Raw genomic sequence first — 16491 nt, forward strand, 5'->3', positions numbered from 1 at the left:
GGGAAGGGAAGGGAAGGGAAGGGAAGGGAAGGGAAGGGAAGGGAAAAGGATGGAAGGGAAAGGGAAGGGAAGAAAAGAAGAAAGAAAAAAAGAAAAGAAAAAGAAGGAAAGAAAAGAAAGAAAAGGAAAGAAAAGAGAAGGGAAGGCAAAAGAAAATCAGTTTTCATCCTCTTGACTCACTAGTTTGAGTCTAGTTTTTCTTTTGTCTGCTATTGTCATTTGGATTATGAGTTTCCGATTACTTATTTCAATTAGAAGTAAATGGAAGTAATTATCATAACAACACTTCATCTGTCTCCTAAGAAAATAGGTGTTCCACACTCCGGCCTGTAGGAGTGGCGGTAGGAGGAGAGAGAGCATCAGGAAGAATAGTTAATAGATGCTGTGTTTAATACTTAAGTGATAGGTTCATCTATGCAGCAAACCACCATGGCACACAGTTACCTATGAAACAAACCTGCACCCCAGCACTTAAAAGTTGAAGGGAAAAAAAAGAAGGAAATAGGTGTTCCAAGAAAAAAAAAAATGTTTAAAAGATAAAATATGTGGAGCATTACAGCAGGTCTTAGAATGTGTTCTTGGAGGGGGTGACATTATTGTTTGTTCTTATCTGCTGGAAGATATATTTCAGTTCTATCTAATCCTGGTGTCATAGCGCTGGAGGATGCTAAAGATTACCCTTTTCAAATGAGCCAGCTGAGGCTAGAGAGGCTACCTGATTGACCAGGATCAAATCTAAGAGTTTTCCCAACTCCAAAGTTAGTATTCTTTTCTCTACATTATCCTGCTTCTCATTTATCTCATTAAAATTCTGTTAGCGGGGATGTGCTTTATACTGGAGAGCACAGAGGATAATCTGTATTACAGGATTTGCAAGAAACCCAGGCAGCCCGGAAGCTGAGGTTATTTTCCCTAAACCTGTCCTTTTGGTCATGGCACAGATAGACACCTTCACATCGTAGTAGATTTGGGGCTTTAAGGACCTCTTATTAAAATGCAAATATGCCTAGAGGAATCACTCCTAAACCCATAGTGGGATAACATTTTATCTCAGAGATTAGTTGATTAAATTGGTTTCCAACCTGGAGAGTTGAAAGTAGCACCCTAAGGTGAAGAGGAGGCACTATGGGTGGGGATTGTCGGGGTGCAATGTAACAGGTTTCTAAAACTTTGCCTACTGTACAGATTTAAACAGAATTTAAATTAGCTCTGTCTAATTTTTTTTTTAGGTCTGTATATTTTAAATAACATGACTACTTAACAAAATAAATTCTGAGTGGATAGGCAGAATCAATAATACTGCAAGCTTGAATTTGAGCCTAGTGACAATGACATGGGTCTTCAGACTTTGAAAAAGCTTAAATTGAAGTTAAGGTCTGAGCTTGTGATATTTTAATGTTTATATTTTATAAGTGAAGCAGAATCTCTTCATTTTTCTGTGCTATTTTTTGAACTCAGATTTTGGATAACATAGGAAGTCCAGATTTCAATATAAAACATCCCATTGGGAATCTCCCTCAAACAATTTGCAAATCACTATTACTGAGCAAATTTTTAAATTTAAAAATACTGCCTTCCACTAACATGATGGCCAGTAATAATTATATTGTTTGTTCCCTCTGCTTTTTATTCTTTTCCCCACCTTCCTGTGGGTTGCCTGAATATTTGTTTAGAATTTCATTTTGATTAATCTATAGCGTTTATCAGTATACCTCCTTGTACAGATTTTTTTTTAGTTGTAGCTCTAGTTTACACACACACACACACACACACACAGACGTATAAAATAAAATTTATATGCATAAAGTATAAAATATCACAGTCTGGTATCAACATTTTACAAGTTCAAGTCACGTGAAGAAACTACTTCCCTTTATATCCTTCTCCTCTTTATAATATAATTGATTCTATTTAACTATTTCTTCTGCATACATTAAGAATCACATGAAACAATGTTATAATTCTGCTTCAGATGCAATTAAGGAAACCCAAGAGGAGAAAGAAAGTCTATTGTATTTACTGGTATTTTTATTCTTTCTGTTGTTTTCTCTTCCTTCCCGATGTTTCAAGATTTCTTTATTTAAAAAAAAATTTACTTTCTGTCTGTTTCAAAAACTTCCCTTAGCCATTATTTTAGGGTAAATATGTTTAAAACAAACTCTCTTAGTTTTCCTTCATCAGAAAATGTCTTGATTTCCCTTTCATTGTTGAAAGCTATTTTTGTTGGATACAGATCTCTGAGTCGACAGGCATTTTCACAGTAGAAAAATTTTTACCACTTCTTCTGGCCTCCACAATTCCTGAAGAGAAATCTGCTGTCTTTGAAAGTGCTTTTTTCCTGAGATGGGGTCTCACTCTGTCACCCAGGAAAGAGTGCAGTGGCATGATATCAGTTCACTGCAACCTCCACCTTCCAGGTTCAAGCCATTCTCCTGTCTCAGCCTCCCAAGTAGTTGGGATTACAGGTGCCCACCACCACGCCTGGCTGACTTTTGTATTTTTAATAGAGACAGTTTCACTATGATTTTTTCCTATAGATAAAGCAGTGTTTCTTTCTCATAGCTTTCAAGATGGTGTCTTTGTCTTTAGCTTTCTAAAGGTTGACTATGATGTGTCTTGGCATGTGTATTTCTTCAAATTTATTCTATTTGGGATCACTCAGCTTCTTGAATTTGTAGATTTGTGTCTTTTGCCAATTTGGGGACATTTTTAGCCATTGTTTTTCAAATACTTTATCTCAGTGGCACAAATGTTAGATCTTTTGTTATAGCCACATAAGTTCCTGAGGCTCTGTTTATTTTTTTTCCAGTCTATTTTTTTCAACTTTTCAGATTGGCCAATTTCTATTGTTCTATATTCTTGTATATTAATCATTTCCTCCCTTCTCCCTATTCTGTTGCTGAGCCCATCCCTTGAGCTTTTAAAATTTTGTTCATATGTCTTAATTCTAAAATTTCTATTTATTTTTTCTTTTATACTTTCTATTTCTTTGCTAAGCCTTCAAATTTTTCATTTGTTTCAAGTGTTTGTGTAATTGCTTATTAAAGCATTTTTATTACAGCTGCTTTGAAATCCTTGTTAGATAATTCCAACATTTATATCATCTCAGTGTTGGTATCTGTTGATTGTCTTTTCTCATTGAAGTTGGGATTTTCTTGGTTCCTTGTATGAATGATATTTGATTGTATCCTGGATATTTTAGATATTATGTTGAGACTTTGGATCTTATTTAAATATTCTATTTTGCTAGAATATTCTGTTTTACTAGACTACTTCAACCTTTTGCTGATGGGGAAGAAAGGGGTGATGCCTTGTTACTGCTAGGTAGGTGTTGTAAGTCCAGGTTCCCCATGTAGCGTCTGCTGACACCACTCCAACAGAGAGGCTGGGATACCTCACTGCAGCCTGTCAAGGGTGGAACTATAGATTTTCCACTCCACCTTTACAGTAGGGGTGGGGCTGCAGTTTTTTTCCATGGTGTTTGCCTGGAGTAGAGTGCTTATTGTCTAAAAGTTTTTTGTCTTTCTAGTCTTCCCCTTTTCTGGTCCTTTGGCTAGGGCGAGTGGGCTTTTCTTGAGGCTTTTTTTTTTTTTTTTTTTTTTTTTTTTTTTTTTTTTTTTGTCTTTGCCTGTTGTTATTTTTAAATTGCTGGCTTCTATGGAACTAAGTCTGGGATATCTGAAGCAAACAGCAACAACAACAACAAAACCCACTGAACTCACTGCTGTGTCTTTCCTTTGGTCCTGAAGTCCTTACCTGGTCTGCCTTCTTTCCACTTTTCAGAGTCTTCTTATATTTGTTTTATAAATAGTGTTCAGGGTTATCTGTACTTAACAAGTGGGACAGGGAGCAGTACATCTACTCCCACTTGCCCTAGAACTGTAAGCCTCCACGTTCTAACATTCCTACTCCTCTGCTAACAGCGCTGGCTCCTTATGATCTACTAAATCAAGACCCCTCTGCTTTTGGCTCCAGAAAGTCATACACCTTTCTCTAGGACTCTGTGACCTAGGTATTAGCAGACACAAAAGATTCTCCTACAGAACTTTATTTCAAATCTGTAAGTAGACTGAAAGCTAAACATTGCTGTTTGTTACACTTCACTGTGCAGCCTGTTGCCCCAGCAGAAGCACTGTCAGTGGAATTTCTGCACAATGGGATAACAGCTCTGGGACACTACCTGTTTTTTCTAAATACCTCCTTGACTTTCATGTATTTTCCTGTAACAGGTGAAATACATATGGGAGGTCAAGAACATTTTTATATGGAAACCCAAAGCATGCTTGTGGTTCCCAAAGGAGAGGATCAAGAAATGGATGTCTACGTGTCCACACAGTTTCCCAAATATATACAGGTAACATGGGCCATTATGAAGGTGACATGGCTAAATGATTTCTGACCAGTGAAATATATCAAAAGCAATTAGAGATTAAAGTGTATTTGGGTGGTTGAGGTGGAAGGATCACTTGAACCCAGGAGCTCAAGGCTTCAATGAGCTATGATCACACCACTGCATTCCAGCCTGGAAGACAGCGTGAGACCCTAAACAAAACAAAACAAAACCAAAAATGTCATTTCTTCAGGAACTGAAGAACTATTGAATACTAATAACCATATTGATTTGGGTATTAATAGCCATAGTTCAATGCTTTTAAAACAGTGTTATTAAAGTAGAGGCCTTTTGTTTGTAGATTATAGCTTTAAAATCAGTTATGGAATCAGCAGCTCTCTTTTGCTCAGCTCTTGGCACAACTGTTAAGAACACAAAAGAAGAAAGAGGAAGACCTGCTCTCCAAAGCCTATGGTGCCTAACTCACATGAAACAGTTAGGAAACATTATTGAAAAGGATGCAACCAGGTGCAAAATCAGTGAAAGCAAAATTTACATGAGTGGAGAAATTAGGAAAAAGGAGAGTTTGCCAAGGGCTAGAATCATCCAGGAAGTCCCACAGAGAAGTCTTAAGTTTGGATTCAGAGTGAGAGTGAGGTTTGTCTAGATGGTAGGACACGAGAGGTCCCTTCCAGGCAATTCCGCAGCAAGATCAAATGACATCTATTCATTTACTCATCTCTTCTGCAAACATTTGTTGCCTCTGTGCTGTATCCCAGGCAGTGTGCATGGAAAGAAGGAGGAATAGCACAATGACTACCAAAGCTAGAATGGAGGATGCCTTTAGGGAGGCTAGGTTTAGGCATCAGGGTGAGAGTTAGGGAAATGAAGCAGAGAGGTCTTGATTCTAAGGAGCCAGTGCTGTTAGCAGAGGGGTAGGAATGTGAGACTGTGGAGAATGAGGCCTTGTAAAAGGTGGGATCCTAAGGAGGTTCAGGGGAACTCCATTCCAGGCCTGCTTTGCTCTTTACTCCGCATGGGTTGTTGGGTCCATCACCTTATCCATCTCAGGCTTCCTATCTGTAAGAATCATTGTTAAGACTAAATGACCCCTAATCACTAAAATGGCAGAAAAGAGTGAGATCTGCATCTAGGAAAGACCAACTGGTCAACTTGAAACTTTAGCAGCAATCCAAGCAAGAATTGAGAAGTGATTTTTTTTTCCTGAGGCAGAGTCTCACTCAGTCACACAGGCTCGAGTAGAGTGGTACAATATCAGCTCACTGCAACCTCTACCTCCCAGGTTCAAGTGATTCTGCTGCCTCAGCCTCCTGAGTAGCTGGGATTACAGGCATATACCACCACACCTGGCTAATTTTTGTATTTTTAGTAGAGATGGGGTTTTGCCATGTTGGCCAGGCTGGTCTTGAACTCCTGACCTCAGGTGATCCACCTGCCTTGGCCTCCCAGAGTGCTGGGATTACAGTTGTGAGCCACCATAGTGGCCTGAGAAGTGCTTAATTCCCAGTAGAGATAATAGAATGCAGGGAAAAGACCCATGCTGAGCGAGGCTTAGAAGACTGCAAAATCCCAAGGCTACAGGAAATGTATATCTAGGGATTAATGTGAATAGGATAATTTAGGTGTAATTCATGGGGAAAATACAAAAAAGTATGAGCACAAAAATATCTCACTGGTAATGAAAAGACTACTAATTAGTTTTGGCAATGTCATTATAACCAAGTACTTTGGAGATCAGTTGGGGCTGTGTGCCAGGGTTATTGGACATTATCCCATTATTTAGCATAACCACACGGTGTGGGTATCATGTACAACATTAAAGAATCAAAACATCTAGTGACTGTCACACTCCCATTTCAGAGGACAGTTTTTTGTGTGTGTGTTAAGGTCATGGGTATGACAATGACACTCACACTTAAGTTCTTGCTGAAGATGGATCAGATTAATCAGAACTATTATTGTTCACAGGACATAGTTGCCTCAACCTTGAAGCTCCCAGCTAACAAGGTCATGTGTCATGTAAGGCGTGTTGGTGGAGCGTTTGGAGGGAAGGTGTTCAAGACTGGAACCATTGCAGCCGTCACTGCTTTTGCTGCAAACAAGTAAGTGGAGAAAATATGCTAAAAATAAAATGAAGTCACGCTGAAAGTTCTCACTGTCAGAATCAATGAGGAAGAAACTGGGCCAAGATTATTTAATATCACATATACTATACAAACACACAAGCTGCCAGCTTATTACATTTACTCGTCTTATATTGTCCTATAGAAACCAAAATAAAAATCAATTACTGAAAATAATAAAAGCCACAGAAAAAATATTATGATACCCAGAAAGTAGACAGAAACAGGTCCTGAATGGGTGGGAGTTACTTGTCCTCTGCACCTGCTGGACTGAGCTATATATGTTGAGGTCATATATATGACTTTTGAACCATGTACCTATATATACACATACACATATGCATATACACATATATACATATACATTTGTGTGTGTATGTGTATACATGCACGTGTATGTATATATGTATATGTATGTGTATATGTATATTGACTTGAGACTTTGCTTTTGTTATACTTATATTCATTTATATTGTCATTTTCCTTTGAGGATCTCAAAACATTGTAATGGAACGTTTTCTCTGGAGCAGGCACACCCAGAAGGCTTAATTTGTTTGCTGAGTAGTATGAGTCAATTTCTCCATCCCAGGAAGCAAAAAGACCTTGATTCTAGATCTCTCTATCAGGGAGCACTTGGTAGTTAAGCAGCACCTGCATTCTTCCATTTGTGGCCAGTCTAAAATAAGACTGTGGGATCATTTTCCTCTAATAAATGTTGTTATTACAATGGGAAATGTCCCAAAGCAATGCCCTGGAGCCCCTAGCACCCAAGAGCCTCTGTCCCACAAGTTGCAAATGCCTGGTGTTGTTTCCTGACCTAACAGGAGGAAAGGCCACTGCGTATGTCTGAGATCAGCAGAGACTAGTCATGGGAAGTAGTTGTGTTGTTCTGTGATGCGTGTGAGCTCCACTCAGCTACACTCAGGCTCTTGCTAGGAGTTATATAAACCCAAGATAATGCCTACTAGGTAAGAGAGTTTACCTCGCTTGCTTTTTTTCTGTTTTAGACATGGTCGTGCAGTTCGCTGTGTTCTGGAACGAGGAGAAGACATGTTAATAACTGGAGGCCGCCATCCTTACCTTGGAAAGTACAAAGTAAGTATAAGAAGACATGGAAGAAAGATTTACCTTGTAGATATAACATCCTATCAGTGCACAGGGCAGCCTTTGGCTGCTCTCTAATGGGAAGTAACAATGAGCAAATCAACAAACAGAGCATCTATTTAACTTTCCATTTGTTGTGCTTTTGATTACCAGCTGGTTCAATGAGGCTTTTCTGCTTTGCTCAAAAATGTCATTTTCAGAAATAAAACACTTAGTGCCAGCTGGCATTGGCTGTACAGAGTGAACAACTAGAAAACGTGAGTGTGTACATCCATTAAAGTAGATTTGATTGCCACACTTATTCCCACATATAAAATAAGTAAAAGTAGAATAATTCCCATAGCTGTAGTGTTATGTGAAATTGCAATTATTTGCAAATGGTTTCCTCATTCTTCAGTATATCAAGGATATTTTTGTAAAATGGGGTTCCAGAAATTAATAGAAAAAAAGTTGTAGTAGAAAATCGTGGTTCTTTTGCTTTATTATTATTTTTATTATTGTTATCAGAGTCTCCCTTTGTCACCAGGCTGGAGTGCAGTGGCACAGTCTTGTCTCATTGCAACCTCCGCCTCCTAGGTTCAAGTGATTCTCAGACTCCCAAGTAGCTGAGACTACAGGTACACAACACCACGCCCAGCTAATTTTTGTATTTTTAGTAGAGACGGGATTTCACCATGTTGACCAGGATGGTCTCGATCTCCTGACCTTGTAATCCACCCACCTCGGCCTTCCAAAGTGCTGGGATTACAGGTGTGAGCCATTGCACCTTGCCAATTCTTTTGCTTTGTAAGACAAATTTTACTTGTCAGAGTGGTCTAACTGTTCTCACAAAGAACTAAAAGCTCTTAAACTTTCATTATGTCATTTCTTGCCCAAGTAACAGCTCAATATAATTATTGAGGGGACAAAAGGGGAGTATTCTCCTTTATAAAATCATTCCAGGACTGGAGCTGTTTTCATTTATTGGTGCCACTATGCCCTTGAACTGCATCATCCAATATAGTGGTCACTAGGAGCACATGGCTATTTAAATTTAAATTAACCAAATCAAATACAATTAAAAATTTAGTTCTGTAGTTGTATTAGCTATATTTTTCAAGTGCTCAGTAACCACATGTGGTTAATGTCTACGATACTGGACAGCGCAGACACAGAACATTGTCATCATCACAGAAAGTTTTATCAGATATCACGGCCCACAAATTCTGAGTCTCCCAGGGGATCTTCTGCTGAGGGCAGCAGACAGGGAAGACAGAGAGAGCATGGAGTGTCACGTGGTAGGTGTTTAGGTTTTAGGCACTGGACCTGTAAGTTGTGGACCTCACTTGTATCCAGATGTCATTGGCAAGACCTCTCTCACCTAACTGTAAGGGAGGCTGGGAAATGTCATCCTCCTGTGTGCCCAGGATGAAAGACAATGGGATTTGTTAAATGCATAGCATTGTCTCTATCACAAAACTGCATAACTAAATATTTTTTTTAGGAGATAATGACTGTTTCCATTTCGAATCACACTCACTCTAAACTGTATTTTGAATTTGATTTAGTTCAAAAAGATTTGTTAGAGTAAACTTTATCCTGAAGGAGCTTTTAAATAAGACATATATGAAGTCATTATAAAAACATAACAATCTCAGGTTAAAAGATGGAGAGATTAATATGAGTTGGAGTATATACAGCCATCTTCTTAGAGAAGGTAAAACATAGGCCTTCAAGAATGGAGACTGGGTGCAGTGGCTCACACCTGTAATCCTAGCACTTTGGGAGGCCGAGGCAAGTGGATTACCTGAGGAGCTTGAGACCAGCCTGGGCAACACGAGGAAACCCCATCTCTACTAAAAATACAAAAAATTAGCAGCATGCACCTGTAATTCCAGCTACTTGGGAGACTGAGGCAGGAGAATCCCTTGAACCCAGGAGGCAGAAGTTGCAGTGAGCTGAGATCGCGCCACTGCCCTCCAGCCTGGGTGACAAAGGAAGACTCTGTCTCAAAAAAAAAAAAAAAAAAAAAAAAAGAATGGATAGACAGAAAGAAGATATGCCAGGTGTGGGAATAGTAAGAGCAAAACTACAGAGGTATAATGAACATGGCATGTTTGGCAGAGGCAGGAGTAAGGAGTAAGGGGAGAGGGGGAATTAGAACACAGAGCCCTTTCTGGAGGGTAGGGAAAAATAGGATTGATAGGTTTAGGTGATGCCTGAGAGGGGCCTAGAGTCCCAGAATGCAGAGTAAACTTGATCTTATAAGAAAGAGTGAGACAGAGTGGATCCTTGAATGGCTCAGTGTTATATTAAACACTGTGCTTTCGGGAGGGTAACGGGATAGTCTTGGGAGGAGAGAGGATGGAGGCTGGTGAACCAGCGGCAGGTAGCTGATGCATTCAGACGTGAAGCAGTTGGGGTCTGAGATATGATAGTAAGTTGTAGAAGAGATGGGTCCAAGAGGCATTATATTGTAAAATAAAACAGGAGTAGTGAAAATCTTGGAAAATGCAATGAAGACTAAAACTGCAAACATGACTTGGAAGGTTTTGGAAGAAAGAGACGAGTTGGAAGGAGGAACGATCTGGAAGAACAATGAAGAGCTTGTTTGTGTAAGTGCTGGGGGAAGGAGTGACAACTGGACCTTGAAGCAGAAATGTCCTTCACCACCATGGGACTTTGTAGAGAGGACTGGATTATAGTGACAAAAGCCATTGTCATAATGTGACTAAAACTATGAGATAATAATGTTTTCTGATGGAGAGTAGTGTGAGGATAGGTGATATTAATACTATTTATGATAGTAATATTAATTATATTTAGAGTACTTGTTTTGTTTTAGGCACTTGCCTATAATTTTCTATGTGTTAACTTATTTACTTCCATTTCACAGATAGTCTGAGTGGTTACATAGCTTGCCTAAGATCACAAAGCTAGTTATATAGCCAAGAAACCACTGCCAAATCCAATGTCAGGAAGCTTTTCCCCTGCATGGAGCGTTTGCAAATGACAAACTTTAGAGAGACTTGGCCCCTGTTCCCTGATGTCGGTTCTCTTCCCCAGGCTGGATTCATGAATGATGGCAGAATCTTGGCCCTGGACATGGAACATTATAGCAATGCAGGCGCCTCCCTGGATGAATCATTACTCGTAAGTGTTTTTTTTTTTTTTTTTCGTAAGTGTTTTAAGGAGCAAGTTAACATTCCTGAAAGAGTGTTATATAAAATGATTTAAATCAGGAAATGTCCAATAATAGTTAAGTAATATTTAATTATAAAGGCATAATGACCGTCATTGCAGGGATACCATGTGTTACTTCCTGGTGCCCATAGTGTGAGCCCAAAGATGTTGGCTGAGTTGTATCTGTGTGGTACCCCCAGGCTTCTCATACTTAGAGCTCTTTTCCCAGAGGCACACATGAGACCAGGAGGCTTTCTCAACTTTGGCCCTACTGATATTTTGGAGTGTGTAGCTCTTTATGGTGGGAACTGTCCTGCTCATTGTATCATATTTAGCCTCTACTTTGTAGGTGTCAGTGGCATTACCACCCTCTAGTCTTCTTATTTTTTATTTTTATTTTTTGAGACACAGAGACCCACTCTATTGCCCAGGCTATAGTGCAGTGGCTCAAATGATCCTCCCATCTCAGCCTCCCAGATAACTGGGACTGCAGGTACATGCCACCATGCCTGGCTAATTTATCATTATTATTATTATTTTGTAGAGATGGGGTCTCACTATGTTGCCAGAGACGATCTCAAACTATTAGGCTCAAGCAGTCCTCCCACCTTGGCATCCCAAAGTGCTGGGATTACAAGTGTGAGCCACCATGTCCAGCCCAACCCCAAACAAAAATGCCTCAACTAGACCGGGCATGGTGGCTCACGCTTATAATCCCAGCACTTTGGGAGGCCGAGACAGGTGGATCACTTTCAGGTCAGGAGTTCGAGACCAGTCTGACCAACATGGTGAAATCATGTTTCTACTATAAATACAAAATTAGCCATTCATGGTGGCACACACCGGTAATCCCAGCTACTTGGGAGGCTGAGGCCGGAGAATCACTTGAACCTGGGAGGCGAAGGTTGCAGTGAGCTGAGATTGTATCATTGCACTCCAGCCCAGACAAAAGCGAAACTCCGTTTCAATTAAAAAAAAAAATGTCTCAACCAAAATATTAACAATGAAAAGTGTCTTCAGACATTGCCAGATGTCCCCAGGAGCAGGGAAAAGATTGCTCCTTATTGAGAACCATACATTAGACCCAATGCCGAACATTTTTTCTGTTTTCTCTGTCTTCCAGGATATTGTAGTCATTACATTCTATAAACTCAGTGCTCAGGGCCTGTGAACATATCAAAGGCTTTTGTATATGTATGAAATCTTTAAAAAAATGCATTAACTCCAAAATATGAAAATAAAAAATAATGCTCCCGAAGGAAAACTTATTCAAATACTTAAAAATTATTTTACAGCAAAAATGTGTTTAATTGGGGCATGGGAATATTTTAGCATGTTTGGTGGGATGTAAAGCAGGCTGCCATTTCCAGCCTAGTTTTGGTCTGAGGTTGTAGGATGGTAAAACAGGTTCAGAAGTTCTTACTGCATCAACTCTGGGTTTCTCCAGGTGATAGAAATGGGAATTCTGAAAATGGACAATGCTTACAAGTTTCCCAACCTGCGCTGCCAGGCTTGGGCATGCAGAACCAACCTTCCATCCAACACGGCTTTTCGTGGGTTTGGATTTCCTCAGGCAGGGCTGATCACTGAATCTTGTATCACAGAAGTTGCAGCCAAATGTGGACTATCCCCTGAGAAGGTAATACTAAATTAGCTTCACAGACAAAACATGTGTAATGTCAGAGGTGGGAGGGCTTTTGGGAGCCAGTCAGGTTGAGGAATTTGAGACCCAGAGGGGTAAATGATTTGTGCCGCGTCGCCCAGCTAACTGGTTAATGCAGAGTCCAGACTCCAAAGTTCAGCAATCTTTGCCTTATGCAGACGCCTGCTCCAAAACCCCGAAGCAGAGGATACTGAGGAATAAGCATTGCATTCTCCCCTGGCTAGTGAGAGGCTTCCATTGGCTGGGGATATAACTGCTACCAACAATTCCTTCAAGGCCCTCATTCCCTGCTTCCCAAACATCTCAGCCAGCTGTCATAAAGTTGGTCATTTCAGTGCCTAAAATGTTCTCCTTTTGGTGCCTTTTTTTTTTTCTTTTGGTAACATTAATAGGCTGGATTTTATTTTTATTTATTTATTTCCATAAGTTATTCAGGTACAGGTGGTATTTGGTTATATGAGTAGGTTCTTTAGTAGTGATTTGTGAGATTTTGGTGCACCCATCACCCAAGCAGTATACACTGTACCATATTTGTAGTCTTTTATCCCTCACTCCCCTCCCACTCTTCCCCCCAAGTCCCCAAAGCTCATTGTATTATTCTTATGTCTTTTCATCCTCATAGCTTAGCTTTCATATATCACTGAGAACATACAATGTTTGGTCTTCCATTCCTAAATTACTTAGAATAATAGTGTCCAATCTCATCCAGGTCACTGCAAATGCGGTTAACTCATTCCTTTTTATGGCTGTGTAGTATTCCATTATATATATATATGGCATTCCATCATATATATATGATTATATGTATATATGATTTTTATATACATATATGATGGAATACTACACAGCCATATAAAGGAATGAATTAACTGCATTTAAATACATATATTTAAATACATATACTGTGATATATATATATATATATATATATATACTCACAGTTTCTTTATCCACTCATTGATTGGTGGGTGGGCATTTGGGTTGGTTCCATGATTTTGCTATTGTGAATTGTGTTGCTATAAACATGTGTGTGCAAGTATCTTTTTCAAATAATGACTTATTTTCCTCTGGGTAGATACCCTGTAGTGGGATTGCTGGATCAAATGGTAGTTCTACTTTCAGTTATTTAAGGAATCTCCACACTGTTTTCCATAGTGGCTGTACCAGTTTACATTCCCACCAGCAGCATAGAAATATTCCCTGTTCACCGCATCCACGCCAACATGCACTGTTTTGATTTTTTTATTATTATTGTGGCCATTCTTGCAAGACTAAGGTGGTATCACGTTGTGATTTCAATTTGCATTTCCCTGATCATTAGTAATGTTGAGCATTGTTTCATATGTTTGTTGGCCATTTGTATATCTTCTTTTGAGAATTGTTTATTCATGTTCTTAGCCCACTTTTCGATGGGATTTTTTTTTCTTACTGATTTGTTTGAGCTCATTGTAGGTTCTGGATATTAGTCCTTTGTCAGATGTATAGATTTTCTCCCACTCTGTGAGTTGTCTGTTTACCCTGCTGACTCTTCCTTTTGCTATGCAAAATCTCTTCAGTTTAATTAGCTCCCAGCTATTTATCTTTGTTTTTATTGCATTTGATTTTAGGTTCTTGATCATGAAATCCTTGCCTAAGTCAATGTCTAGAAGGGTTTTTTCCAATGTTATCTTCTAGAATTTTAATAGTTTCAGGTCTTAGGTTTAAGTCCTTAATCCATCTTAAGTTGATTTTTGTATAAGGTGAGAGATGAGTATCCAGTTTCATTCTTACTACATGTGGTTAGCCAATTATCCCAGTACCATTGGTTGAATAGGGTGTCATTTCCCCACTTCATGTTTTTGCTTGCTTTGTCAAAGATCAGCTGGGTGTAAGTATTTGGGTTTATTTCTGGGTTCTCTATTCTGTTCCATTGGTCTACGTGCTTATTTTTATACCAGTAACAAACTGTTTTGGTGACTATGGCCTTACAGTATAGTTTGAAATCAGGTATTGTGATGCCTCCAGATCTGTTATTTTTGCTTAGTCTTGCTTTGGCTATGGGGGCTCTTTTTTGGTTCCATATGAATTTTAGAATTTTTTTTGCAAATTCTGTGAAGAATGATGGTGGTATTTTGATGGGGATTGCATTGAATTTGTAGATTGCTTTTGGCAGTATGGTCACTTTCACAATATTGATTCTATCTATCCATGAGCATTGGATGTGTTTCATTTGTTTGTGTCATCTATGATTTCTTTCAGCAGTGTTTTGTAGTTTTCTTGTAGAGGTCTTTCAACTCCTTGTTTAGGTATATTCCTAAGTATTTTATTATTATTTTTGTAGCTGTTATAAAAGGGGTTGAGTTATTGATTTGATTATCTGCTTGGTCGCCACTGGTGTACAGAAGAACTACTGATTTGTGTACATTAATCTTGATCTGGAAACTTCGCTGAATTCTTTTGTCAGTTCCAGGAGCCTTCTGGAGGAGTCCTTAGGGTTTTCAAGGTAAACCATCATATTGTCAGCCGACAGTGACCATTTGACTTCCTCTTAACCAATTTGGATGCCCTTTTTAAATTTCTCTTGTGTGATTGCTTTGGCTAGGACTTCCAGTACTATGTTAAAGAGAAGTGGTGAGAGTGGGCATCCTTGTCTTTTTCCTGTTCTCAGAGGGAATGCCTTCAGCTTCTCCCCATTCAGTATTATGTTGACTGTGTTTGTCGTAGATGGATTTTATTACATTAAAGTATATCTCTTGTATGCTGATTTTGCTAACAGTTTTAATCATAAAGGGATGCTGGATTTTGTCAAATCCTTTTTCTGCATTGAGATGATCATGTGATTTTTGTTTTTAATTCTGATTTTGTAGTGTATCACATTTGTTAACTTGCATGTGTATCACATTTGTTAACTTGTGTGTGTTAAACCTGCATTTCTGGTATGAAACCCACTTGATCATGTTGAATTATCTCTTTAATATATTATTGGATTCAGTGAAGTAGTATTTTGTTAAGGATTTTAACATGGATGTTCACCAAGGATATTGGTCTGTACTTTTCTTTTTTGGTTGTGTCCTTTCCTGGTTTTGTTATTAGGGTGATGCTGTCATAAAATGAATTAGTTAAGGTTCCTTATTTCTCTTTCTTGTGGAATAGTCTCAAAAGAATTGGTACCAATACTTCAAATATCTGGTGGAATTCTGCTGTGAATCCATCTGGTCCTGGAATTTTTATTGTTGGTAATTTTTAAATTACCATTGCAATCTCACTGCTGGTTATTGGTCTGTTAAGGGTATCTAATTCTTCCTGATTTGAGCTAGGAGGGTTCTATTTTTCCAGGAATTTATCCATCTCTTCTAGGTTTTCTAGTTTATGTGTGTAAATGTGTTCATAGTCGCCATGAATGATCTTTTGTATTTCAGTGTTGTCAATTGTAATATCTCCTGTTTCATTTCTTAGTAAGGTTATTTGGATTTTCACTCTTCTTTTTTTAGTTAATCTTGCTAATGGTTTATCAATTTTATTTATCTTTTCAAAGAACTAGCCTTTTGTTTCATTTATCTTTTGTATTGTTTTTTTCCCCCTATTTCATTTATTTCTGCTCTGATCTTTGTAATTTCCTTTCTTCTGCTGGGTTTGGGTTTGATTTGTTCTTGTTTCTCTAGTTCCTTGAGGTGTGACCTTAGAATGTCAGGTTGTGCACTTTCACTCTTTTTGGTGTAAGCACTTAAGGCTATGAACTTTCCTCTTAGCACTGCCTTTGTGTATCCCAGAGGTTTTGACAGGTTGTATGATTATTGTCATTCAGTTTGAAGAATATTTTAATTTCCATTTGATTTCTTTTTTGACCCAATTCTCATTCAGGAGCAGGTTATTTAATTTCCATGTATTTGCATGGTTCTGAAGGTTCCTTTTGGAGCTGATTTCCAGTTTTATTTCACTGTGATCTGAGACAGTGCTTGATATAATTTCAGTTTCCTTAAATGTATTGAGCTTGTTTTATGGCCTATCATATGGTCTCTATGGTCTATCTTGGAGAAAGTTCCATGTGCTGTTGAATAGAAGGTATATTCTGCAGTTGTTAGATGAAATGTTCTGTATATATCTGTTTA

At 38.6% G+C, this 16491-nt stretch overlaps 1 protein-coding gene across 1 annotated transcript in view; it reads left to right on the top strand.

Annotated features, from left to right (window-relative positions):
• Positions 1-16491, top strand: part of LOC108315708 (aldehyde oxidase) — an 86836-nt gene that overhangs the window by 45608 nt on the left and 24737 nt on the right. Inside the window, exons 21-25 of the mRNA XM_037744540.1 lie at positions 4230-4354; positions 6320-6453; positions 7482-7569; positions 10624-10710; positions 12188-12379. Of these exons, the coding sequence (XP_037600468.1) occupies positions 4230-4354; positions 6320-6453; positions 7482-7569; positions 10624-10710; positions 12188-12379 (626 nt within the window). The remainder of the gene's footprint in view (positions 1-4229; positions 4355-6319; positions 6454-7481; positions 7570-10623; positions 10711-12187; positions 12380-16491) is intronic.

Source organism: Cebus imitator, unplaced genomic scaffold (genome assembly GCF_001604975.1).
Source record: "Cebus imitator isolate Cc_AM_T3 unplaced genomic scaffold, Cebus_imitator-1.0 Scaffold178, whole genome shotgun sequence".
In the NCBI taxonomy this organism is placed as follows: Eukaryota; Metazoa; Chordata; class Mammalia; order Primates; family Cebidae; genus Cebus; species Cebus imitator.